Raw genomic sequence first — 27,160 nt, 5'->3', positions numbered from 1 at the left:
TGCAATGTTAATGGTTGACCAAATTGTGCTTTGTCGGTTACACTTGCTCTTCCTGCTTTAAACCTTTCTTCAGCTATACTAACTACCCTTAAAAGATCATGAATGTGTTGTAATATGTCAGTTTCTATCAATTGCATTTACTGCATAATTTTCATATTCCCTTTACTTTTTGATTTACCTGTATGAAATGACAAGGGAACTTAAAATTGAAAAGGAGAAAAGATGAAGATTAGACTCACGCAACCATGAGTTCAGACTCCTCAGACATCAGTTCGTTCTTCTTATGAACAAGCTGGATCCACTTATCAATCCTGTCTGATGACATATCAGAACCTAAAAATATTGACACAAACATTTCAAGTTACACAATTTAAGACTGGTTTACGAATTTCTAAAATTTATATAAATTCAGCTACATGCCTTAACTTATGCCCAAGAACTTGGACATTTAGAGTAAGGATACATCTAATAGTGCACAAATGAGAAAACATATTTAGATTCATGTTTATGAAATGAAAATATACCATTGAGTTTGAACATACAACCAGATATGGAAAACAAGTCACACAAGTGTGAGTACAGTAACTTCTCCAGTCTTAAACATATTATTCTTACATTTTCTTTACTGTTTTTGGAAGCTGCAGAAATTGTTAGTAGTGGTAGTAGTATTCTCACATGTACAGAGTACAGTGAAATTCTTATCTGCATATCTGAAAAAACATTTCCACCTCTCACTAATCATAATTAATTAACAAATCGTGTCTGGTGAATAATTCACATCATTACCACTATCACTCAATTCAAACAATGGTCCAGTTTAAGTCTGTACTAAAACTGGCTTAACTGCTTTTCATTTGCCATTATGTTTTTTGGTGCAAGGCTTCACCCCACTCATGAACACTGAGGAGTTACCATAGTGGCAAAACACACAGAAATTTTCATGATGTTTAGCAGCATGACAATTTCATCTACTAGATGGCAATGGAATACTGTCCCGACAGTTATTCAGGCTGGACACTGCAAAGTGGATCGTTACATGTCACAATGAGTCTGAGTCTTAATCTGTTTACATAGAATTCCAAGCCCAAATCACACTTGGCATTAAAACCAAGGAAGCTAACTAAAAAAGAAAATAAAAGCATCAATTTAAAAAGCAAACAAAATGAAAAAGGCACAAAAAAAATTTGGAAAATTGGAAAAAAAAGAAAGATTTTTGCAGAAACTGTCAAGTTCAATAAAATCCTTAGATTTTGTCTTTCTTGTTACTCATCCAACCACCTCCACTTTTTCTAGTGTGTATAGTGTTCTATATTCTTTGTGTGTGTTTCCACCCTTTTGGTTTGAATTTTCAAATTGTGTTTGTGTTTTGCTCTTTACTGACAAAGCAATAATCTTTAAATTATTAAAATTATGAAGTAAAAATAAAATGTAAAAGTTTTCAGGCTGCCCAAAGTGATTAAAGTTAAGTTTGATTGCTGTAAGCAAGTGGTCTTGATACAAGATTCAATATTTTTCACGTTTCCACAAACTAGTTTCTTATGCAAATTCAAAACAAAACTTGGAAGTACTGTATGATGATACTGATTTGTGCACATACCTTGGCATATAATTGTTTCATAAACAAAGCTGAATGATATAGGAGCCAATGATCAAATAAATTTGACCTATCATTTCTACTACTTTGTGAACAGAAAGAGGCCCTATATAGCTAAATAATTTTATATTCGTACGAATGTCATACTCTCACCTGCCTCCTTACGTAGCTCTCTCTCCAAAATGACACCCTTGCTTTCAAGCTCTTTGAACTTCACCTCAATTTCTTCCAGACGCCGTTGGATGGACTGAGAGTACAAAGAAGCAAGTAATTAGCCAACATGATTGCTAGAAAAACCATATAATGTACATCTTAAATAATTTGTATAGCCACATACTTGCATATAAAGCTGCCGTAAAATGTCAAATACTGTTGTACCTATTGTGTATTAGCTGTCATAAATACTGTATAACGAAGCACATGAGAGGTCATTTTAAAGATTTTCTCTTGCCTGTGAGCAAAATAACACTTGTTTATCTTAAATATTAAAATGAAAATTCTTTATGTTTAATCAGGCAGGTCCACAGATCTGTTGGCACAGTGATGTAGTAATCACATTCAAAATTAGATGAATTGATGAATTATGTCCACAGGTCAATTGAACCACAAGCTTTTTTCATACCTGTTCTTACTTTTTAAAGAGGGCAAGCACTAGGATGAATAGATTTTCATCGTTCCAAAACCAGGCACAATTTGTTATTCCAAAGAGTTTGGTACGCATTAATATACTGTAGAATGATATTCCACTTGGAGTTTCATGTGCAATGAATAAATGACCAGATGGTTAAAAATGAGACATTTTCTTAAATTCCAGGACACAATACATAAAACAGGATGTAATGCATACAAAAACAGGACATCTGGTCAGCCTAATAAATACAAAAGTTGATACAAAAAAAAAAAAAAAAAAAAAAAAAAAAAGAGTTGTCCCACTAATGCCCACAAAAGAGTAAAACATTTTACAAATAAATATTAAAGACAGAGATAACAATCATGTATTATATAAACAAAAACTATAGGATTAATATAATATTTAAGAACATTATATTTTTTAACAAAATTGGAATTATCAGAGCCATGATGCATGGATATTTTGTGTAGAATGCAAAGTGAAAGAGTACAACATACAGATACGGATGCAGAGAGCTCAATATTCATGGGAGGCTGTGACCATCCTGCATCACTTCAAAAGGACAAAAGCAGAAAGCAAGTATTTGGTATCCATGTTTTCTTTTAATTAATCACAGAATTAGAATGATTGCATGAAATCTACTCATATAGGGAAGGAAAGGTTATACCTAGATGCCAAATAGATTGCATTATCAATTTCATTTGCTGTTTAAATATAACAAGTTTATACACTGCATTTTACATTTTAGTTTCCTTGAATTAAAAAAAAAAAAACTCAAAACGGGAACACATGGTTATTTTTGTTTTAACTCGTATTACAAACAACATAGTTTCATAACCATAACTAATGTATGTCACACTATAGGATGTGGGAAAAGTGGCTTCTAGTTGAAATTGTCATTCAAACGACTTGGAAAAAACAAAATCACTGAAAATGTGCAATATTAGCAGTATTTGTAAATTAAAGTACAAGCTGATCATTTGGCATCTTATTTTTCACTCAACTGCTGGTAATGATAAACATTTAGTTTGTAAAAAGAATTACTCACATATATACATACATACACATATACATACATACATAAATACATACATACATACATACATAACACACACTACATTATATTATATATTATATTTATATATATATATATATATATATATATATATATATATATATATATATATATATATATATATATATATATATATATATATATATATATAAAATATATATATATAAATATATATATAAATATATATATATATAAATAAAAACAATTTACCATAGAATGATAGAATGATTGTGACAAGAGCACACCATTTAGCCCAACAAGCATGTCCATCTACTTCACCTTAAATTGAAATATGAAGGTCCATACAGGCCTACTAGCCTCTTCCACACTACTTAGTAATGTATTCTATGTGTCTATGGTTCTTTGAATGGATTAAAACTTTCTAACATTTGTGCAAAATTTGCCCTTAACAAGTTACCAGCTATGTCGGTTGGTTAAAACTGTCCTGTTCTGCATTTTTCTATATGTACTGCAGCTGCAGAAGGCTCACCTGTGCTTTATGAAACCTTTGCATCTCACACATTTTGGCTCTTCTTTCTAACGTTTTCATTTTAAGGGTTTCAAGTTTCTTAGCTTCTTTTGGATCAGTAGGAATCGTCTGAAACTAAAAATGAACATTAAGTACTTCATTTAACGATACCTTTTCTGCACAAAACACATGCATAGAATACGAGTTGGACTCACTTTTTCATCAAACAGATCAACTTTATAAAACATTAAAAATTCATCCTCATTTTCATCATCTTCATCTTCATCTTCCTCTTCCTTTTCACTAGAATAAGGACTTTCTGTGTAAGAAAACAATTAACATAGCATTTAGATAAAAATTAAGAATATGGGCTTTAACAATCTGGAGGTTATGATTTTCATCACAACTATGTCTCACTTGCCTAAAAAACTGCTGTAGTATACATTTCTTTAGTTGAGAAAGGAAAAACAGCAAAGAAATTGTTTCCAGAGAATTCTAAAAAATGTAGTGGTGATACTCCTAGTTAGACATTGATTGGATTATTCTATGAAAACAATACTATGTTAAAAAAATACACACTCTAGCATTTGAGATCCCAGACATACAGCAACACCACAGCGTGACACTTATTTTAGAATTTTTAGCCTTCAGTTACTTTCCAAACTCTCCAGTGTTATCTCAAAGAAGGTAAAAGCTGGAGCAGTGACTACATCTCAGCTAACTGTTACATTAGTCTCAGATGACTTTTATTGTGGGTTTCCTGGCAGAGCCCAATTGTGGATTGTGCTGAATGTTTCATTAATACAAACTAAGTAAAAATTACTATTTGTGCTGTTTTTGTTGTGGTTATTTTATTGCCGTTGTAGCTTTGAGGAACAAGCTTTCCACAGTGCAATTCCCAGTATTGAACATGATCCATTCACAGATCTAATGTTGCCTGTTGAACAAAATACACAAAAAGACTATAGTCTGTAAGCCTCAGCTGTTCATTAATATTACGTTCAGGAAATTCAGAGGTACATGTGGAGGTCTGTGATTGAATAGCACAGAGAAGTAGCCACCGAAACCCACCCTTCTGTAGTATCTTCCACAATATACCCGATTAAATATGATTAGCCCTATCCAAGCCACAGAACACATTTAAACAAGATAAGTACAGTGGAACCTTGGTTTGCAAGCATAATTTGTTCCGGAAATGTGCTTGTAATCCAAAGCATTCGTATATCAAAGCTAATTTCCCCGTAAGAAATAATGGAAACTCAGATAATTCGTTTCACAACCCACAAATATTTATATAAAAATGATTAATACAAAATCTTCACTCTAACTAACGGAATCACTGCTATCTGTTGGTTCACTGGAATCTTTCTTTTTTTTTCCCCCGACTTTAACAAGGAAACCTATCCAATGACAGTTGCTTTTGCCTGAACTACACTTCATAAAACACAAATAATAAAATAATATTTATAAAAATACACAAAATAAAAAAATGCTTTACACACGGTAAGGTTTCTGAACTCTTTTGGGATTCACCCCCACAATGGGACAACACGCAGGGTGCAAGACAGGGACTTGCATGTTACAGCACAAACACATGGTCACCATGCTATAGTAAACAGTAAACGCTCATACGGATGTTGAGTATATGAGTGAGGCACGCTGACTGAGAACGAGCATGGGAGACAATTACCCACAATCCCCACGTGACACTCGGCGAACAAAGCGTATATTTACAGGGTGGTCCAGATCTAATTATGCAGATCCAGATCATCTGGATGACTTTGGTTTATGCAGGGACGATTCCAGTTCAGCACGAAGACGATATTTCATGTCGTCAGTTCGCACACTTCTCGATGGTCTGGGATTTTCGGGTGATTTTCTATGTAATAAACTTAAATTATTGAGTAATGAAAATTGCATAATTAGATCTGGACCACCCTATACAACTCGTATTGCAAGACCTGGCTCATTCATCAAGCTAAATTTTTTTTTTAAACTTTAGCTTGTCTTGCAAAACACTTGCAAACCAAGGTTTCACTGTATTACAATTGTATAAGAAGATTTGGTCTATTGATCCTTAGTAAGGATGAATTCTGCATTTCTGCTACTTGATATGAGGGACAATTTTACTGAAACAGTGGTTTTAATTAAAACATTAAGAGTCTCACTGGGAGCAGGAATATTGTGAAGCACTCCTGGAGTCAAACCTGGGGGTGATGTTTGCCAGCAAGTGCCTAGTGACCTGTGCTTGAGGATACACCATGGAACTGGCATGTGAGTTACTGTCATATGAAAAAGTTTGGGAATCCCTCTTAATTCTTTGGATTTTGTTTATCATTGGCTGAGCTTTCAAAGTAGGCACGTCTCTTTATTATATGACATGCCTTATGGAAACAGTAGTATTTCAGCAGTGACATTAAGTTTATTGGAGTAACAGAAAATATGCAATATGCATCATAAAAAAATTAGACCGGTGCATAAATTTGGGCACCCCAACAGAGATATTACATCAATACTTAGTTGAGTCTCCTTTTGCAAATATACCAGCCTCTAGATGCCTCCTATACCCTTTGATGAGCGTCTGGATGGAGGTATTTTTGACCATACTTCCATACAAAATCTCTCCAGTTAAATTTGATGGCTGCCGACCATGGACAATGATATTCAAATCAGGGGACTGTGACGGCCATTCCAGAACATTGTACTTCTCCCTCTGCATGAATGCCTTTGTAGATTTCGAACTGTGTTTTGGGTCATTGTGTCTTGTTGGAATATCCAACCCCTGCATAACTTCAACTTTGTGACTGATGCTTGAACATTATCCTGAAGAATTTGTTGATATTGGGTTGAATTCATCTGACCCTCAACTTTAACAAGGGCCCTGTTAAAGGTCCCTGAACTAGCCACACAGCACGATGGATCCTCCACCAAATTTGACAGTAGGTAGCAGGTGTCTTTCTTGGAATGCGGTGTTGTTCTTCCACCATGCAAAGCGATTTTTGTTATGACCAAATAACTCAATTTTTGTCTCATCAGTCCAAAGCACTTTGTTCCAAAATGAATCTGGCTCGTGTAAATGAGCATTTGCATACAACAAGCGAGTCCGTTTGTGGTGTGAGTACAGAAAGGGCTTCTTTCTCATCACTCTGCCATACAGATGTTCTTTGTGCAAATTGTGCTGAATTGTAGAACGATGTACAGATACACCATCTGCAGCAAGATGTTATTGCAGTTCTTTGGAGGTGTTCTGTGAGTTGTCTGTAGCCATTCTCACAATCCTGTGCATATGCCGCTCCTGTATTTTCTTTGCCTGCCAGACCTGGGTTTAACAGCAACTGTGTCTGTGGCCTTCCATTTCCTGAAGACATTCCTTACAGTTGAAACTGACAGTTTAAATATCTGAGATAGCTTTTTGTAGCCTTCTCCTAAACCATGATACTGAACAATCTTTGTTTTCAGATCTTTTGAGAGTTGCTTTGAGGATCCCATGCTGTCACTCTTCAGAGGAGAGTCAAAGGGAAGCACAACTTGCACATGACAACCTTAGATACCTTTTCTCATGATTGGACACACCTGTCCATGAAGTTCAAGGCTTAACGAGCTATTCCAACCAATTTGGTGTTGCAAGTAATCAGTAATGAGCAGTTACATGCATTCATATCAGCAAAATTACAAGGGCACCTAAATTTTTGCACAGCCAGAATTTTCACATTTGATTTAATTTCATACAACTAAATACTGCTTCACTAAAAATCTTTGTTCGGAAAACACCCCAGTACTCAGATGTTCCTAGGAAATGAAAGGCATACCACCGTTATCTTTTTTGTTGAGAATAGAGTAAATTATTATGCAGGCTGAAAGAGGTTCCCAAACTTTTTCATATGACTGTAGGTGTTATAACAGTCCGGTGACATATTCAAGACTAGGAGAACTCCAGACATGGCTCATCATGTAAAACATTTTTTATCTTGCATTTTAATTTCCATCTCGAATGTATGGACCAACTTACCTGTCATGCTCTCTTCTGTTTTCATCACTGGATCCATTTTGCTCGGTTTCATTTCTTGGACTCTGTTTCCTCTTTCTAGACGGGGAGATGAAAGTGTCCATGGAGAAAACTTAGACTTTTGGTGGGCAGGAATCGGAGCAGAAGGCAGTGACTTCACTTGTTCCTCTTTTCTCCTAAAAGACTGTCTCCGCGTTTGTTCCCTTACATTGCAAATTTCACCATTATAGGAAAATGTGCACTCTGTTGGCCCTTCAGGTTTTAATAAAGATATAGCTGAATTTGACTGATTATTATCCACCTTGACTTTTTGTTGCTCTTCACAGACATTGTTGGTCTCTGAGTCACTATCAAAACTGAGCCTATTTAATTGGCTTTTCTCACAATCTGAAAGGATAAGTTTTTTAAGTGAAGGCTTTGGACAAGACTCACTTTGATTGACACTGATCTCGGATGTCCTGGGAGTTGAAATTATGTTGCCAAAGGGGAATTTTGGAGACTCTTCATTGTCTCCAATTTCTTGTACATTACCATCCAATACATCCGTATCCGATATATGTTTAGAATGTTCTTTTTCCTTAATTACAGCAGACAAATGGTCAGCAGTTGCAATCGGGACATTCTTTCGAGGTTTTGGCACAGGTATAGTTATGGATTCCCAAGAACTTGCACCTAAATCAAGGCCATCTTTATAGATGCCATTATCTAGAACATCCAGACCTCCTAGATTACTGTCAAATGGTGGGGTTGGTTTTATAAAGATAGTCCTTGAAGCTGGAACTGGGCATTTGTTATGGGAAGCATACTGCACTTCTGATGAATCCTGTGTGTTGGTACCAGATTCAGTCTCTTCATTAGTCTTAGATGTTTCACCAATATCTATTTTTAAATCATCAGCTTCTGAATTAAACAGCTCCAGGTCCTTTGACTGCACACTGCCCACATTATCCACACCAAAGGTTGACTGCATGAAAGAAGAAAGCAAAAATAAACATAAGAAATAAGGACATTTTCTGCTTTAACTAATAACATTCATATAAAAAAGTATTTATTTTAATTGCAGTCACCTTTTATTACGTAAAGCCATTTAAATTCAATAATATTTTATTTAACATTTTAACAGGCAAAACTAGAATACAGAAACTGAAAACCAGCCTGTATTGAAAAATATGCAGTTTTAGCATATGACTGAGACACCAGCTGTTGGATGAGCTCATCTTTGTGTGCATTTTTACTTGTTTGCAACAAACTGGCAATGTCATTTTAAATTTTCACAATTTAGAACATCTGACTATTTTTCCTCCTTAGAATTCAGTCTTTTGTGTTGCACATTCACCCTCATCCAAAAATTAATAATTCTGCATACAATGATATTACACTGTGGAAACACTGCCTAGCAAAATAAAAAATGTTTTAAGCTCCTTAATTTTAATATCTATTGATACTAACTTTAAGAATATAAGGTAAAGGAGAACTTTAAGATTTTAAATAGCATCAGCTTAGAGGGTTTAAAAGATATAGTGTTATCTATCAATTCTCAAATGCAGAATTTTCACTGAAGGTCAGCAAGTCTTCACTATCCATACAATCTGAAAATTAAACTAAAGTGGAAGCAGCACAGCCTGAGAGAACACAACACTTAAAATGTGGAAGCAACAAATTGAGAAAGCCCCTGAATATACAACTGCCTACATTTTCAGTGTTTAATATTTTAACTACTTGTTAACCATATTTGGATTTCAAATTTTTCTGTACAACATACAGATTTTTAAAGGCATATAAAAGAATAAAGTTTAAAAAATACGTTTTCATATTTAGTACTTTCCAGTGCATTCAAGTTCAGAAAAATAAAAAGCTTTAAGGTTATCCCCACATGGGGATCTCCTTACACCACAAAGACGTAGACCATGATGCCGCTGGGAAGTACCGTTTCACTAAGAAGTTTGATCAGATTTTTTCAGCTGTATGTAAAGTATTCACAGAAACATTTACCTTTTTAAAGTATTCACAGGAACCTCTTTAACTGTTAAATGTATGCATTTATATCACTTACTAGTCAATAAGCATGGCACAACATTAATGAAAAATTTAAGTACTGCAGTAACTGTGCAAACAAAAAACTCATTTCATCACAAATGATGAAATCCATCCATCTTCCAAATCCACTTCATCCAGAGCAGGGTTTCAGGGATGCTGAAGCCCATCCTAGCAAGCATAGAATGCAAGGTAGGAGTAACACACAGACACACACTCGCACACTAGGGCTAATTTATCATCACTGTAGGACGAATCCAGAGCCCCTGGAGAAAACACATGTGAACACAGGGAAAACATTGAAAACACCACAAAAGTAGTACTTGAGAAGTGAACAATGACCTTCTTGATGCAAGGCAGCAGCACTACTTCTGTAATATATGATACTAACATATGAAAACAACAGGATTCCAAAGGAGAGTCCCAACAACAGTTTTTTTTCTTGAGATCATTGTTTTATTCTTAGATACATTTTTTATTCCTAGATCTACACTTCCACCTAGGATTTATGTACCCTGATGATCGTTAGGGCTTTTTTTGGGTCTACATGCTCCTAGTATTACCAGTGGCACTGTTATTTAAGGGAAAAGACAGCACAAACATCCACCCAAAAATAAGACTCTCAAGATTATTCTAATAAGCCTAAGCAGACCACAACATAAACCGTGACTCTGGGAGCCATAGCCAGATGGTTGTTTTTCGTTGATAAACCCTTTCTGGCTGAATAGAACAGTTACTGCCTGGTCAGAATTAACTGAAAATGTTGTATGGAGCTGCCCTATAGGCTACTCACTACCAGAAGGTGAAACATGTGGGGTAGGTTTACTGATAGGCAAAAGTGAGATAGATCCAGTAATAGGAAAATAAAAAACAATCCGTTCCTAAGGTTGAACAGTAAGAAAAAGGAAACTATAAACATTCCATCTTCCATCACTCTTTTAGCAGGAACTACCAAAATAAAGAATTCTTTATATAATCTATAACACCTACCTCCCACATTGTCCACACCAAAGTAACTAACCTCTAACTATCCTTACTATGTGAACTACCTGAAAATTGATGGTATTTGGGAAGCAAGACTTAGTTGCTGTAAGTGAACAATGGACTTTAACCCACAAGCCTGCTTGTTCAATGTTACCTCTCTGATCAAGAGCAAGTCACTTAACCTGCCTATAAAAAAATGTAAATTAACAATTGGAATATATGAAGACCATAAAAGTCATCCTGAGTAAAGGTGGCTGCCAAATAAACAATAATAAAAAAAGATACATATGCCAATGTGTTCTTCTCTTTCCAGTCCCCACAACTATCCACAGTGGAAGTAAACTGGGAACATATGCATGAATTAGATGCTATTTTGACCCAGTCAGAGGAACCATTTCAATGGATTTTACTCCAGAAAAACATAGTAATATGAATAATATACCAAACATATCTTCTAGGTTCATAAGTTTGACGTTTAATGCAATCATTATACCACTAACGGTGCTAATTTACTTAACTTAGAGCAGTAGAGTCAAATTCAACTTTAGTGAGGGACAAAATAAAAAACACGGGGTGAAATATATCAAACTACCACCTCCACATTTTCTTTACAAACAACGCAAGCAGATACCTCACTTCTTGTCACTAAGTATATTCTGCCTCGAATCTCTCTTGAATTTGTTAGCAACCATTGGACTGAAATAAGCAATGAGTGAAAAAAATTACAGAACATCTTTGCATAAAGTCAAATGAGAGCAACAGACTAGATACATGCAAAATACATCTGTTAACACATGTATTAACCTGCATCACAATTGGATAGCACTAGATCATATTAAAAAAAAAAGGTGTAAATATGCAGATGCTGAATCTAAGACCACATCTGTAGTGGATCAGAAACAGAGAGCAAAAACAAGTGAAAATGCAAATATGTTTTCTATCTATATACAACAACCAAACCAGTGGAAAAGACAAAAGAAAAATACAGAGCAGTAGCAGCAGTCAAGTGAGCCATGGAAGGCTGGCCAGTCCTGACAACTATAAACCTTTAAAAAGTGAGCAGAGTGGTAGCAGTGACTTGTGTGAAGTCAAGCTACCAACTGGTTATTGCGGAAATTCAGATACCTTTTTTTCTTACCTGCATTTGTTTAGTTTAAGCTACATTGGACCTAACTATTAATTTTATGGCGGTAGTAAACAATCTATTTTTCTTCACTTAGCTTTGAACTGAACTTTGTTCTTAAACCATAAAATAACAATAAATAGAACCTTGAACCATCACCTTATTGTGGTGGAGGGGTTTGCGTGTCCCAATGATTCTAGGAGCTATGTTGTCCGGGGCTTTATGCCCCTGGTAGGGCCACCCAAGGCAAACTGGTCCTAGGTGAGGGATGAGACAAAGAACGGTTCAACAAACCTCAGATGAAGAATAAAATCTGTGGACAACGTTTTCCCTTGCCCGGACGTGGGTCACCGGGGCCCCCCTCTGGAGCCAGGCCTGGAGGTGGGGCTCGATGGAGAGCGCCTGGTGGCCGGGCCTGCGCCCATGGGACTCGGCCAGGCACAGCCCGAAGAGGTAACGTGGGTCCTCCTTCCCATGGGCTCACCTTGGTGGTCTGATCCTCGGCTACAGAAACTGGCTCTTCGGACGTGGAATGTCACCTCTCTGAAGGGGAAGGAGCCTGAGCTAGTGCGCGAGGTCGAGAGGTAGATATAGTCGGACTCACCTCGACGCACAGCTTGGACTCTGGAACCAATCTCCTTGAGAGGGGCTGGACTCTCTAACACTCTGGAGTTGCCCCCGGTGAGAGGCCAAGTAGGTGTGGGCATACTTATTGCCCCCCCGACTTGGAGCCTGTGCTTTAGGGTTTACCCTGGTGGACAAGAGGGTGGCCTCCCTTCGCCTTCGGGTTGGGGGGGGGTTTGAAGGGTCCTGACTGTTGTTTGTGCGTATGCGGTGAACAGCAGTTTGGAGTATCCACCCTTTTTGGAGTCTCTGGAGGGGGTGCTAGAGGGCATACCTTCTGGGATTCCCTCGTTTTGCTGGGAGACTTCAATGCTCACGTGGGCAATGACAGTGAGACCTGGAAGGGCGTGATTGGGAGGAATGGCCCCCCCGATCTGAACCCGAGCGGTGTTTTGTTATTGGACTTCTGTGCTCGCCACGGATTGTCCATAACAAACACCATGTTCAAGCATAAGGGTGTTCATATGTGCACTTGGCACCAGGACACCCTAGGCCTCAGGTCGATGATCGACTTTGTGGTCGTGTCGTCGGACTTGCAGCCATATCTCTTGGACATTCGGGTGAAGAGAGGGGTGGAGCTGTCAACTGATCACCACCTGGTGGCGAGTTGGCTTCGATGGTGGGGGAAGATGCCGGTCAGACCTGGTAGGCCCAAACGTGTTGTGAGGGTCTGCTGAGAACGGCTGGCAGAGTCCCCTGTCAGAAGTAGCTTCAACTCCCACCTCGCAGAACTTCAACCACGTCCCGAGGGAGGTGGGGGACATCGAGTCCGAATGGGCCATGTTCCGTGCCTCTATTGTTGAGGCGGCTGACCGGAGCTGGTGGTCGGTGCCTGTCGCGGCGATCCCCGAACCCATTGGTGGACACCGGTGGTGAGGGATGCCGTCAAGCTGAAGAAGGAGTCCTATAGGACTTTTTGTCCTGTGGGTCTCTGGAGGCAGCTGATAGGTACCGGCAGGCCAAGCGAACGCTGCTTGGTTGTTGCTGAGGCAAAACTCGGGCATGGGAGGAGTTTGGAGAGGCCATGGAGAACACTTTGGACGGCTTGAGGAGATTCTGGTCCACCGTCCGCGCCTCAGGAGGGAGAAGCAGTGCAGTGTCAACACCGTATATGGTGGGGATGGTGCGCTGCTGACCTCACTGACGCTAGGGTCGGTGGGGAGGAGTACTTCAAGACCTCCTCAATCCCACTAACATGCCTTCCAATGAGGAAGCAGAGCCTGGGGACTCTGAGGTGGGCTCTCCCATCTCTGGGACTGAAGTCACCGAGGTGGTCAAAAACTCCTTGGTGGCAGGGCCCGGGGTGGATGAGATACCGAGTTCCTTAAGGCTCTGGATGTTGTAGGACTGTCTTGGTTGACACGCCTCTGCAACATCGCATGGACATCGGGACAGTGCCTCTGGATTGGCAGACGGGGTGGTGGTCCCCTTTAAAAAGGGGGACCGGAGGGTGTGTTCCAACTATAGAGGGATCACACTCCTCAGCCTTCCTGGAAAAGTCTATTCGGGGTTCTGGAGAGGAGGGTCCGTCGGATAGTCAACCTCGGATTCAGGAGGAACAGTGTGGTTTTCCTGGTCGGAACAGTGGACCAGCTCTTCACCCTTAGCAGAGTCCTGAGGGTGCATGGGAGTTTGCCCAACCAGTCTACATGTGTTTTGTGGACTTGGAAAAGGCATTCGACCGGTCCCTCGGGAATCCTGTGGGGTGCTCCGGGAGTATGGGGTTCCGGACCCCCTGATAAGAGCTGTTCGGTCCCTGTACAACCAGTGTCAGAGCTTGGTCCGCATTGCCGCAGTAAGTCGAGCCCGCTTCCAGTGAGAGTTGGACTCCGCCAGGGCTGCCCTTTGTCACCATTCTGTTCATAACTTTTATGGACAGAATTTCTAGGCGCAGCCAGGGTGTTGAAGGGGTCCGGTTTGGTGGACTCAGGATTGGGTCACTGCTTTTTGCAGATGATGTTGTCCTGTTTGCTTCATCAGGCCGTGATCTTCAGCTCTCTGGATCGGTTCACAGCTGAGTGTGAAGCGGCTGGGATGAGAATCAGCACCTCCAAATCCGAGACCATGGTCCTCAGCCGAAAAGGGTGGAGTGCCCTCTCAGGGTTGGGGGAGAGATCCTGCCCCAAGTGGAGGAGTTCAAGTATCTCGGGGTCTTGTTCACGAGTGAGGGAAGAATGGACGTGAGATGACAGGCGGATCGGTGCGGCATCCGCAGTGATGCGGCTCTGCATCGGTCTGTCGTGGTGAAAAAGGAGCTGAGCCGTAAGGCAAAGCTCTCAATTTACCAGTCGATCTACGCTCCTACCCTCACCTATGGTCATGAGCTATGGGTAGTGACCGAAAGAACAAGATCACGAATACAAGCGGCTGAAATGAGTTTCCTCCGCAGGGTGTCTGGGCTTTCCCTTAAAGATAGGGTGAGAAGCTCAGTCATCCGGGAGGGGCTCAGAGTAGAGCCGCTGCTCCTCCACATCGAGAGGAGTCAGATGAGGTGGCTCGGGCATCTGATCAGGATGCCTCCTGGACGCCTCCCTGGTGAGGTGTTCCGGCACGTCCAACCGGGAGGAGGCACCGGGGAAGACCTAGGACACGCTGGAGGGACTATTTCTCCCGGCTGGCCTGGGAACGCCTTGGGATTCTCCCGAAGAGCTGTAAGAAGTGGCCAGGGAGAGGGAAGTCTGGGCCTCTCTGCTTAAGCTGCTACCCCCGCGACCCAACCCCGGATAAGTGGAAGATGATGGATGGACGGACAGAATGTGAAGCGCTGAAGTGTGTGCGGTCTTCTGGGTTAAGGGAGCATGCAACATGCAGTAAAAAAAGCCAAGAGAATATCACTTAATTTTATAAATTGTGGAAAAGTTAAATCATTTTTTTTTTGGTAATTTATGATTATCTTCTTTAGTATTTAGTTTATGGAAATATAAATAATCATTTAAACTTACATATTTGTTATTTTTCCCTTCTGTTTACATTTGAATATGTCTCAAGCTTTTCTGGGTTTTAAATAACCATTGTTAGTTTATGCTGATCTAAATGGGATGTCCTGGGGGAGGGCATATAACTATACAAGTTATATAAGGCTGCTGGTTTGGACAAAGGTGGCCTTCTGTTTGGGTGTTCATCTGTATGCTATGTGAAGATATTTTATAAATGATATACAGGTAAAATTCCATTACAACAAACTCCCAGGGACCTAAAAAATATTTTGTTGTAACGAAAATTTTCTTGTAATGAGATTCTGTGTTTGTTACTATAGTGCTTTCTTTAACTTGTATCCAGGCAGTTGCAATCATTTCAATAGCTTCTTTCACGTTAATTTTAATCTCCTCCTGCCCTCAAGTTATGCTGACGAGAAATTTTCTCAGCATTTCCTTGCGATAATACACATTCAGGGTGTGAATGATGCCCAAATCCAAAAGCTGAAGCACTGTTGTGCAATTGGGTGGGAGGAATTCAACGCGAACATTATCTAAATGTGGAAGCATGTTGTGGGTAGCAGTTATCAATCATCCTTTTCTTCTTTGTGAGGTTTCTGAACTCTTTTGAGAACCCCCAAACCCAACGGGAACGACACGCTGAAGTGCATCCTGAAGCGCAATTGCAGCATCTGTGGAAGATTGTCCATTGCTGTGGCAGGGCAATAGGAGACTCACAGTGGTGCAGTGAAGCACCACAGAAGCAAATCATAAAAGATTGAGGTTGCGCTATAAGTCCCTGTTTTGCACCCCAAAACACAAGGCTTAGTCTCAGTACTTTAGCAAAACCAGCTTTATTCAGCTTGAAACATGAATGGCACACTTATTTACTGTAGCGTGATCTGCCACTCTGCTATATACAGACACAGCAGTCAGACAGAGTAATGACCAGGGGCCTCATGTATAAACGGTGCGTACGCACAGAAATGTTGCGTAAGAACTTTTCCACGTTCAAATCGCGATGTATAAAACCTACACTTGGCGTAAAGCCACGCACTTTTCCACGGTACCTCATGTCTTGTCGTACGCAAGTTCTCCGCTCGGTTTTGCAAACTGGCGGCACCCAGCGTCAAAGCAGTGCTACTGTTCTTGTGTGATTACTCATTATTTTCATGACGCGGCTTTATAAATACACTAATAAACAATATGCGGTTAGTTTCTGTGTAACACATCTGATTGCAATTAACTCGTAACAATATAATGGTCCAAGGAACAGCCATAGTATTCCAAATGCCATAACTGCTTTAGCGTTGTTACTCACTTCTTCTTCTTCTTCTTCTTTCAGCTCCTCCCGTTAGGAGTTGCCACAGCGGATCATCTTTTTCCATATTTCTCTCACTGCACCACTCGGAGTATTTATATCACTGTATCTGAGTGTGAATCACAGCAGCAGCTGATCGGAAAGAGAATTATCGGTATACGGCATTAAGCACACGCTGTCTCTGCCACGGCAAAACGTTTCAAAGCCTTTCCTGTATGGACCTCGCGGTTCAAAACAGTTTCATCCCAAGAACTTTAAATGCAGCCAATCAAGTGCTCCTTGTAGAACTGTTTGTACTTATAAGTACAATCACCCCACTGTAAACTTGCACTATAGTTATAATATCGCACAACCTGAGCCACTTTATAAAGCGCGTATTTACATATGATGACGATATCATTTTTAAGATGAAATGCAGCAAAATATGTTTGTTAAATTATACAGATAAAACTTTAACTTCATTTAAATAATCTATATTCTTCACTGGGAGTGTCTTTAAGGATAGAATAATTAAACATGTACTACGAAGATATTTCAATGTTCTTTAAACGTTTTGAAGAATCGGCGCTAAGCTTACAGATGGCTTAACGTCTATTACAGAGCTGATTGTATGGCGATCGGTTACTTGGGGAAAGAAAAGCACTGACTGCAGTGACGGATACGCCAATATATATTGAATATAAAACAGAAAGATAAAATAACAACACAGCGACAAAATTTCGGCAAAAGTTAAATGCTTGTGTCATGAGCACGGGGCGGCTAGTGTCTGCAACATACGTGGCCATCCACCGTGCATAAGATACTTTACTGACATTGGCGGGTGAAGGAGCCAGCCACCGATTCTTCCTCTGCCCAGTGCCACCACAAGCTTAGAGCCCCCTGAGTACTGCTGCAATAAATTATTTTATCGAAGTGAAACATGTTTAATAACGTGCTTTAACTCCTATCATCATGAAAATGACATCACATATACATCTCAGTATTTTAGTTATTCAGAGAGCTGTAATATCACGAATGTAATGGATTCTGTGTCCAGTTGGAGGAAGAGAGCCGGTTTAAGAAACAAGTAGTGATTCACACACATAGAGCACATAGAAAATCAAATACAAAACAAAGCATTTAACGTGCTACTTTAATTACGATGTGATTTTAGAAACTGGTTAATTAAACAATTTTAAGATGAATTTTATGATGTTCTACTTTAATGACAAAATAAACTACATGATTAAAGTGGAAATGTCGAGATTGAAGTGGACATTTCGTGCTTTTTCCCCACCGTGTGGCTTTTTTCTCTGTACCCTAATAAGCTTTCATATGACACTCAGACAGTGGGCTTACAACTCGGCTTTCCACGCGACTTTGATATGTGACTTCTTTTTTATTTCCGCACTGTGCGATTTTGTGGATGTGAGCTTTCATGTTTCTCCAACACGCTATGCCACTCGATCAACTTCCTTTTGTTGATTATACCACGGCTTATTTGAACAAATAGTATGTTTTTCCTTTGCCTCCACTTGGTATTTGCTGAAATTCTTATGTTTCCCCCCGTGCTTTTCCCATTGTCTTTTCACAGAAGGCTGCGCTTAAGGGCGATTTATATTGATTTGCATATTCAAATAGGCGTAATTCTGGGAGGATTTGGGCGTTACATAATGCGCTGCACGGCGTTAGTTTTCACGCTGATCGGGATTTATGTAGCGGAAGAACGTGGAAGTTGGAGTACGCACAGATTCCTGCATCTGGATTTTTCTGTGCGTAAGCACATTTCGGCTTTTGTGCTTACGCCATGTTATAGTGCGAGTTCTACGCACGGCGTTATACATGAGGCCCCAGGTGAGTGACCAAGTAATCCTGTTAGCTGCATTTGCAATTTACATGCTCCTAACCTTGCATCACCCATCGATATTTTTTTCTGTTTACTTTGGCAAAGAGACACAGCATAGCTGTGAGCCTGCTATTGCCTAGTACAGATGCGGAGATCACACTTCGGAACACTCTTTGGCGTGCGGTCTAGTTGGGGGAGGTCCCAAGACAGATTACAAACCTCACATTTTCTTGAATGAGTGCCACATTAATATGAATGTTTCTTGAACAAGCATCACTGAACCACATAAAAACTGCTTTTTGATGTCTTCAAATGCAGCAGTTCACATACGTTTACAACTCAAGATTTTTCTTATTTTTTTGCTGTCTTTCAAGAAAGTTGACAGTGTCGATGGCGAAATTCCGAATTCACTGGCAACATCTTTTTTCTTTTTGCCACAATTGACAGCTGCAAAAAATTTAAGTTTTTTTTCTTCTATTATAAACCGTTACCATTTTTTCATGTCTGCCATTTCTATAGGAGGGTGACAATAAGTTAAAATCCAATGGATGTTTTTCAAATGTTGACGAGCTATAAGAAACAGATATCACTGAAAACCACAGAAAACAGAAACAGCAAAAAAAAAAAAGTATGAGCAAAGTTCGAAGAAAGAATTTTTTTTTTTTTTTTACAATGTTTCCGTTTGGGGATCACTGTGCACAACTGAGCTGCAGCCACAGAACTAACTGCTCTGTGGATGATTCATTCAGGCATTTCAAGGTCTTTTGTGCACTTCGTTGTAATGAAAGTACCTTCTAAATGTACTTCATAGTAACGAGATTTCTATAGACTCGTTTTATATGTGGAAACTGTCGGGACTATAAAAATACTTCGTTGTAATGAAAATTTCGTTGTAAAGATATTCGTTGTAACAGAATTTTACCTGTATATATTGTGTGTATATACAGTATATAAGCAATATGTTTAAAGAGTAATGGATTTTTGTACCCTACCTTGTACAACAGTATAAATCATGTTGAGACCTACTGGTGATTTGTGGAAATTGCATTCTACAGTACAATGTAAGGTCTTCCATGCTTTCCACTACTGGTCTGATGTTTACTTGTCCTATCTAACTGAATTGGCACAATAGTCTGACTGGCTGGGTCCATCCCACAACCAAAGGTGAATGAATGGCTTCATCAGTTAAATTTCACCATAATTTCAAATTGAGCAAAACTGTATTCCATGATTATCCAAATAATTAAGTTGGAAGATCTAGGCAGTCAAATGCACTGAAATGATGCACTCTGTACAACTTCTTAAATATACTGTACATCTAATAAGCATTCAAACATCACAAATAAGCAAAATCTATACTGAGTTTTAGCAGACATTTACATACTTCTTAAAATGGACTAGTCACATCCAGTCACAGAAAAGGCTAAAACACCACCCAAAAAAGTACAGTACCCCATAGAGCAAGCCATAATGGCTACAACTATGCTGCTAGGAAGTTCAGGTAAGCAAGAACTTTACAGTTGCACATTAAACAAGAGTGAATTTCACATTTTCCCCCAACAAGCAGCAGGTCTTACCTGCCTTAAAACGCCCAAGCAAAATACAGGAAAGAAAAAAATTGAACGTTTACGGTCTTTTCTTTCAAAGACTGCACCAGAGCAAGAAAACATAGAAATAGAAAACATTAAAATAAGACCATTCACTCAAGGAAGGCTATGAACTGAATACAGAAAACAAACAGGCATGTTTTTGTTATGCCTAGCTGATATTTAACAGGAAAAGAAATTTATAAAAGGACTAAGATTCTCATTTAAAAAGTTTTCCGTTGCTTCAAGTGTGAATGTAAGAGTATGCCAAAAACAAGAAAATGCTTATGCCGAAAGAAAAACACAATTAGAATTGTAAAACCTGACATACGCATGTTTCTATGCAATTAATCCTTCTTAAAGCACTATCATCTATTAAATGTGTGTAGATGAATGCACCTCAAACCCAGCCCAATTGCTACCCTGACACACCCATATATTGATAATGCTAATCAACCTCTTACATATGCAGTCCCAAAGCTGCAGACAGAGCAGCCTCCCACTTTAAACATCAAGACACTGCCACCAGTATTTGAGGAGTTCTATGCTGTGCTCCACAACTGAATGTGCAAGAGCATGTATGTCATTATAGCACCTCACCTGTGTGTTCTGGGGATTGGGGAAATGCATTAGGTGTCAGTGTTTGTGACAGTAGCCACTATCATCTTGCAAATGTAATGACATGACTGCTGTTACAATATTACATACCATATGGAAAACTGAGGATTCAGCCAGATACATTAACAACACGCCAGCAACAATACTATCATCGTCATCTTCCAAAGCTACTTTGCTTCAAAACAAATGAATCATGGGTTGACCTAGGCCACTGAGTTGAAACATTTTTGTCAGTCTCATCTTGGCAACACAAATGACTTTCAGTTAACAAAATCAGCTTTATTCTGACTAGGTACCGGTTGAACTGCTCCAAACATGTTAGGAAAACTGGACAATGCTGCTAATGCTTTTTCATGCTAGCAGTTTTTATGTCGGCAAAAACATGTTTTATGTATGTACACTCACACCATGTGAAAACTGAATGTAGTGCACAGCAAGCATGACAAAGCTGAAGCTTGGCTGAGATATTCCTGACCTATCAGCAAGTTTCCTTAGAAGAGGCATCTAGCCTATATAAAAGGACAAAAAAACAAAGAAGTTCTTCATTGCAAATACACACTGCAAAGGAAACTAAAATATAATCTGTAAATTATATTCATCGCTTTTTATGTTTGTCAGTGTCAATGCACATTATAATAATGGCTCGGTGATGTGAATTATTATGTGTGTGAGAATTGTTTCACTTGTTTGGTTGCATTTCTCTACCTGAGCAAGGGTGTCATTATTTCCCAGTTTCTTCGAAATGTTGCATACTTATGGGTCTGAGCTGCAATAAGTAAAAGCAAAGTTCTCAAGTTTTCTTTTATAAATGTGCGTATGCAACTTTCCACACAAAACTCACATTTTGGGCCTCTTTTTTCCATACCTGGTTTTATTAAACTGACTCCATGAGATGGACAAGCAAAATCATAGTCAAGAAACATGATGTCAAAACCAAAAACAGATAAAAAAACCAGATGCCAAAACCCAATATGTATTCCTAAATTGTAGTCAAAAAAAGAATGCTAATTTCTTAACCCCTGAATCATGAACTCACTCTTCTAAACAATGTAAAAGTATTTGTTTGTTATCCAGAATCTTGGAATACAAGAGATCTGAAACAAAGACCTTTATGCTAACATACTAGTGACATAATTGGTTGTAACCTTACAGACCATACCCCCTAGCAATCAGTCACTGCATCATGGCATCAATGAAAAACAAAATGGCATCACTTCATGATAAGAAATACTTTTAAGACCCTTAAAACAGTCTTATTTTAACTAAATAAATGAATTCCCATACATCAAAACCCCAGAAGGGAACAATTAAAAATGAAGGAATTGACATTAAATCAAAGGGAAAAAAAACCCAATTCAAAAACAGTTTAATGCTACACCACAATCCAAAGGCTTAGCAAGAAAGACCTGCTATATAGCAGGAAGGAAGAAACCAGCCAAAAGCTAGCCTTAAATGTTAACTGAACATTGATCTCTGGAGGACTAGCTAGTTTAAAAGAAAAAACCTATACAGATAGAACACCACACTGAAGCCTGAACTCCTTCAGATGATAGTAGAAACCTCTCAAAATATGTTTGCTGTTTGAACTTAGGATAGTGTAGGGAGTCTACAGTAAACATCTAGCCACTGCATAGGTAAAATTTATTACTCATAAAAGATGCTTCTTTAGGAAAGAACGTTAAAGTGTATATTTCAGGGCAAACATTCATTAGATTTAGAGGGGAGTGAATACTTATGCAATCAGTTTTTATAATTAATTTACAAAGAACCATATCATTTTGTTTTCATTTTGATAGTCAATGTAACAAACTCACTGACATTAAATGGCAAAATATCCAAGTTAAATAAACAATGATTCTATTATAACACAATAAAATGTGAAAAGTTTAGAGGTAAATACTATTTAAAAAGGTACACATCAGTTCAACTATAACACATATACATCACCATGAGCTAGGGATAGGTAAGAACAGGTAAGGGAAAAAAAAAATCTTGATTTCACCTCATTAATAATACAGGTGCTGGTCATAAAATTAGAATATCATGACAAAGATGATTTATTTCAGTAATTCCATTCAAAAAGTGAAACTTGTATATTAGATTCATTCATTACACACAGACTGATGTATTTCAAATGTTTATTTCTTTTAATTTTGATGATTATAACTGACAACTAATGAAAGAATCAAATTCAGTATCTCAGAAAATTAGAATATTGTGAAAAGGTTCAATATTGAAGACACCTGGTGCCACACTCTAATCGACTAATTAACTCAAAACACATGCAAAAGCCTTTAAATGGTCTCTCAGTCTAGTTCTGTAGGCTACACAATCATGGGGAAGACTGCTGACTTGACAGTTGTCCAAAAGACGACCATTGACACCTTGCACAAGGAGGGCAAGACACAAAAGGTTATTGCTAAAAAGGCTGGCTGTTCACAGAGCCCTAATAGAGAGGCGAAGGAAGGACAAGATGTCGTAGAAAAAAAGTGTACAAGCAATAGGGATAACCACATCCTGGAGAGAATTGTGAAACAAAACCCATTCAAAACTGTGGGGGAGAATCATAAAGAGTGGACAGCAGCTGGAGTCAGTGCTTCAAGAATCACCACGCACAGACGTATGCAAGACATGGGTTTCAGCTGTCGCATTCCTTGTGTCAAGCCACTCTTGAACAAGAGACAGCGTCAGAAGCGTCTCGCCTGGGCTAAAGACAAAAAGGACTGACTGCTGCCGAGTGGTCCAAAGTTATGTTCTCTGATGAAAGTAAATTTTGCATTTCCTTTGGAAATCAAAGGTCACAGAGTCTGTAGGAAGAGAGGAGAGGCACAGAATCCACGTTGCTTGAGGTCCAGTGTAAAGTTTCCACAGTCAGTGATGGTTTGGTGTGCCATGTCATCTGCTGGTGTTGGTCCATTGCGTTTTCTGAGGTCCAAGGTCAACACAGCCATCTACCAGGAAGTTTTAGAGCACTTCATGCTTCCTGCTGCTGACGAACTTTATTGAGATGCAGATTTCATTTTCCAACAGGACCTGGCACCTGCATACAGTGCCAAAGCTACAAGTACCTGGTTTAAGGACCATGGTATCCCTGTTCTTGATTGGCCAGCAAACTCGCATGACCTTAACCTCATAGAAAATCTGTGGGGTATTGTGAAGAGGAAGATGCAACATGCCAGACCCAACAATTCAGAAGAGCTGAAGGCCACTATCAGAGCAACATGGGCTCTCATAACACCTGTGCAGTGCCACATTGCTGCAGTAATCCAGGCCAAAGGAGCCCCAACTAAATATTGAGTGCTGTACATGCCCATGCTTTTCATGTTCACACCTTTCAGTTGGCCAACATGTCTAAAAATCCTTTTTCTGCATTGGTCTTAATTGATATTCTAATTTTCCGAGATACTGAATTTGGGACTTTCATTAGTTGTCAGTTATAATCATCAAAATTAAAAGAAATAAACATTTGAAATACATTAGTCTGTGTGTAATGAATGAATCTAATATACAAGTTTCACTTTTTTAATGAACTTACTGAAATAAATCATCTTTGTCATGATATTCTAATTTTATGACCAGCACCTGTACTATATGGAGCAGTATTACATTTGCAGTTCTTCCCTAATGGAAATATACTGTAATGAACTTTTTGTCCTGTATACTTCTGAGGCACACAAGATACCTGATTTTCTTCCAGTTCTGCTTCATCCATTTTCATATTTTCAGATTGGGTGACAGTATCATGAAACAAGCAAAAAAAATGGCCTGTTGGAAAACAATATTTTTTTAGTATGAACAAAACAGACTTTCTTGAACAGAGTTTAGAATGCAGTAAATCTAATACGCCAGGGAAACTCCTCTTAGAGGAGAAGGAAATCCAAAGCATCATACTGTAATAACTAAACCTTAAAACTCACCACTTTCATTGTCATACGTGTAGTTCCCGAAATGCAAGGTGCTGCTACACTTGTGGCATCTGAAGCAGCGTCTGTGGAAGAACTTGCCTTCGGCACTGACTCTCTCTAAGACATAAACTTGTTTTCCGCAGAAATAACATTTGTCAGAAATAGAAGGCGATTCTAAAGCAAGAAGTGTCAAGTCAGCCTGTAAAACCAAATAAGGTAATAAAAAAAACAAAGTTTGAGTGATCTCTAAATTCAACATGTGAATATGATGACATTTTTGAGCTCTAACTAAAAATCAATTATTTTTGGCCTAGAAGTTTTTTGTTTATATCTGTACACATTAAATATGTTTGACTTCTGGTTTAAGAAAAATATTCTATAGTAAAAATCTTCCATATGTGATTTTACTGTCATTTATAAGAAAAACTTAATTTAAGCACAGCCAATAAAGAAATAGACATTTAAGAAATACTGACCCAAGGGTCAAATTAATAAAACACAGGGCATTATTTACAAGGTACAGCATTAAGATACTAATATTAAACACAAAATAATGAAGGGAATATGTATTCAAGGAACACTTTCACATCCCTTTGATATCATATTAACAACTGAAGTAATGGAACTTTTGGAAACTAAGATCACCAGAGTTAGTGCAAATATAGTCAAATCCTTTTAGCTATCATTTACTAGGTTTCCACTTTTGCCCTCGGAGGTATTTGCAGCAACTCTAAAAAAACATGGCCACAGGTAATGTTTTTTGAAACATATGCAAAACTCACACGTGTATCTTTTTCCTTCACATTTTCTTTCTCCTCCTGTTCCATTTGTCGTTGCTGCAAAAATAACAGTTATGAATTCAAAAAGTACAATGGCAAAAAGTAGTTACAGTATAAAGACAATGAATAAAACAATACCAATCTAAAAGGCTTAATGTTAAATAACGTATATTGCAATGTACAAGCTATGAGGGGTTACTACAATGTTCTAGTTCAAATAATGAGATGCTTTCCTGTCACCCAACACCAGCAGTATACAACATAAAACCTTTCCCAGAGGTTTATTAAAAAGATGGCTATTATAACTTCAGTCAATTTCTATTTAGCATACTGTCAAATCTATCTGGTTTCCAAACAACTGACCACAACATAGCATATTGTTTATATTCTCAGGTGCTTTGCTAAGTGGGGTAAAAATATATCCAAAGCAAATGTTACTTTGCATGTAACAAAGGTCACCTTTTTTGGAAAAATGCAACATGCGTTGATTGTGTTTGTACTTCAAACACTTATGAAAAACTGGAAATGAAGACAAGGATGATTATCTCTGGCTAATCTATTTTTTATTTTATTTTTTTAAATGGTACGCATGTAGAAAAAAAATATGATGTATATAACTGCTTGAAAGTGATCATACAAGTAATCTGATTTTATACTTCTACTTTTTTTTGCCTGAGGCAGTGAGACTACTGAATGTCCCTCCCATTTACACTACCTTTTGTTTCTGAAGAGTGTTATGCTTTAGCTTGCTCAAGAAGAGTAAGGCAGATTTGGTGCTTGACAGACTTGCAGATTTTGAAGGTGATAAGGGACCCATCATCTCTGCAAAGGAATGGCAATCATAGCAGCAACATGAAGACCTTTACAGTGTGATTACAGTACAACAAAGAGCACAGTTCAATCATCCTATTTATTATGTACCGCCTCTTAACATAAATACAGAGTCAGGTCAACAATCCAATTATTTGACTTTCTTTTATTCAAAAGACTTCCCCCATTGTGACCTTCAACAAAAATTTTAAATAATTAAATCTTTAAAAACATACAAAAAGATTTGATTACAAGCACAGTTAATTATAGATACACACTGCTTTTGGGAGTGGTTATTATAATCTCTGCAATGAGATGATATACTGCTAGCCAAAACAGGACAACTTCTTTTTGAACTGTCATGTTATGGGTTTAATCTGAAATCTTCAACATTGGAAGTCTGCTATACAATTCAGAGTGCATTAGAAGATCTGATCAGCCAGCCATTGAACTTGGCAGAACATAAAGATATAATATACAACTATGAAGGGACTGTACAATTTATTCTTCTTTACTGAACATTTAAGGTTTGTTTTTAGGTCAAAAGGTTAAAGTTACTGATTAAATTACTTAAGTTAATTACATATATGAAATTATTTGTATTTTGGTTTTCTTTTGTACATTAGTATGTCAGGGGTGTAACTGTTTGCAGAAGGAACCTGTTGAGCAAGTAAAGTTTAGCATTGTTACTGACTGATATCCTACACCACCACCAAAAAGAGTTTCCTTTAGGCTACCATGATATCAGGGTTGTCTAACTACAGGCTACTATTTCAAATGAAAATAATTTTTGGCATTCCTGGATATAATGCTAAACTTGTGTGAAAACAATATGTAAAATATTCAGAGAAAACAGGAAGG

At 38.4% G+C, this 27,160-nt stretch overlaps 1 protein-coding gene across 3 annotated transcripts in view; it reads right to left on the bottom strand.

The window, feature by feature from the left end:
• The window catches only part of LOC120525937 (F-actin-monooxygenase mical1-like), a 115,581-nt gene that overhangs the window by 19,681 nt on the left and 68,740 nt on the right, over positions 1-27,160 (bottom strand). For all 3 annotated transcript variants that reach the window (XM_039748643.1, XM_039748644.1, XM_039748645.1), the window contains 9 exons: positions 26,205-26,311; positions 25,493-25,546; positions 24,723-24,909; positions 24,488-24,570; positions 7,779-8,739; positions 3,985-4,088; positions 3,791-3,904; positions 1,748-1,841; positions 240-333 (listed from right to left, as the gene is read on the bottom strand). In XM_039748643.1, the coding sequence (XP_039604577.1) occupies positions 240-333; positions 1,748-1,841; positions 3,791-3,904; positions 3,985-4,088; positions 7,779-8,739; positions 24,488-24,570; positions 24,723-24,909; positions 25,493-25,546; positions 26,205-26,311 (1,798 nt within the window). The remainder of the gene's footprint in view (positions 1-239; positions 334-1,747; positions 1,842-3,790; positions 3,905-3,984; positions 4,089-7,778; positions 8,740-24,487; positions 24,571-24,722; positions 24,910-25,492; positions 25,547-26,204; positions 26,312-27,160) is intronic.

Source organism: Polypterus senegalus, chromosome 3 (assembly GCF_016835505.1).
Source record: "Polypterus senegalus isolate Bchr_013 chromosome 3, ASM1683550v1, whole genome shotgun sequence".
In the NCBI taxonomy this organism is placed as follows: Eukaryota; Metazoa; Chordata; class Cladistia; order Polypteriformes; family Polypteridae; genus Polypterus; species Polypterus senegalus.
The sequence above is the reverse complement of the archived record's forward strand: the minus strand, read 5'-3'. Positions and strand labels throughout refer to the sequence as shown.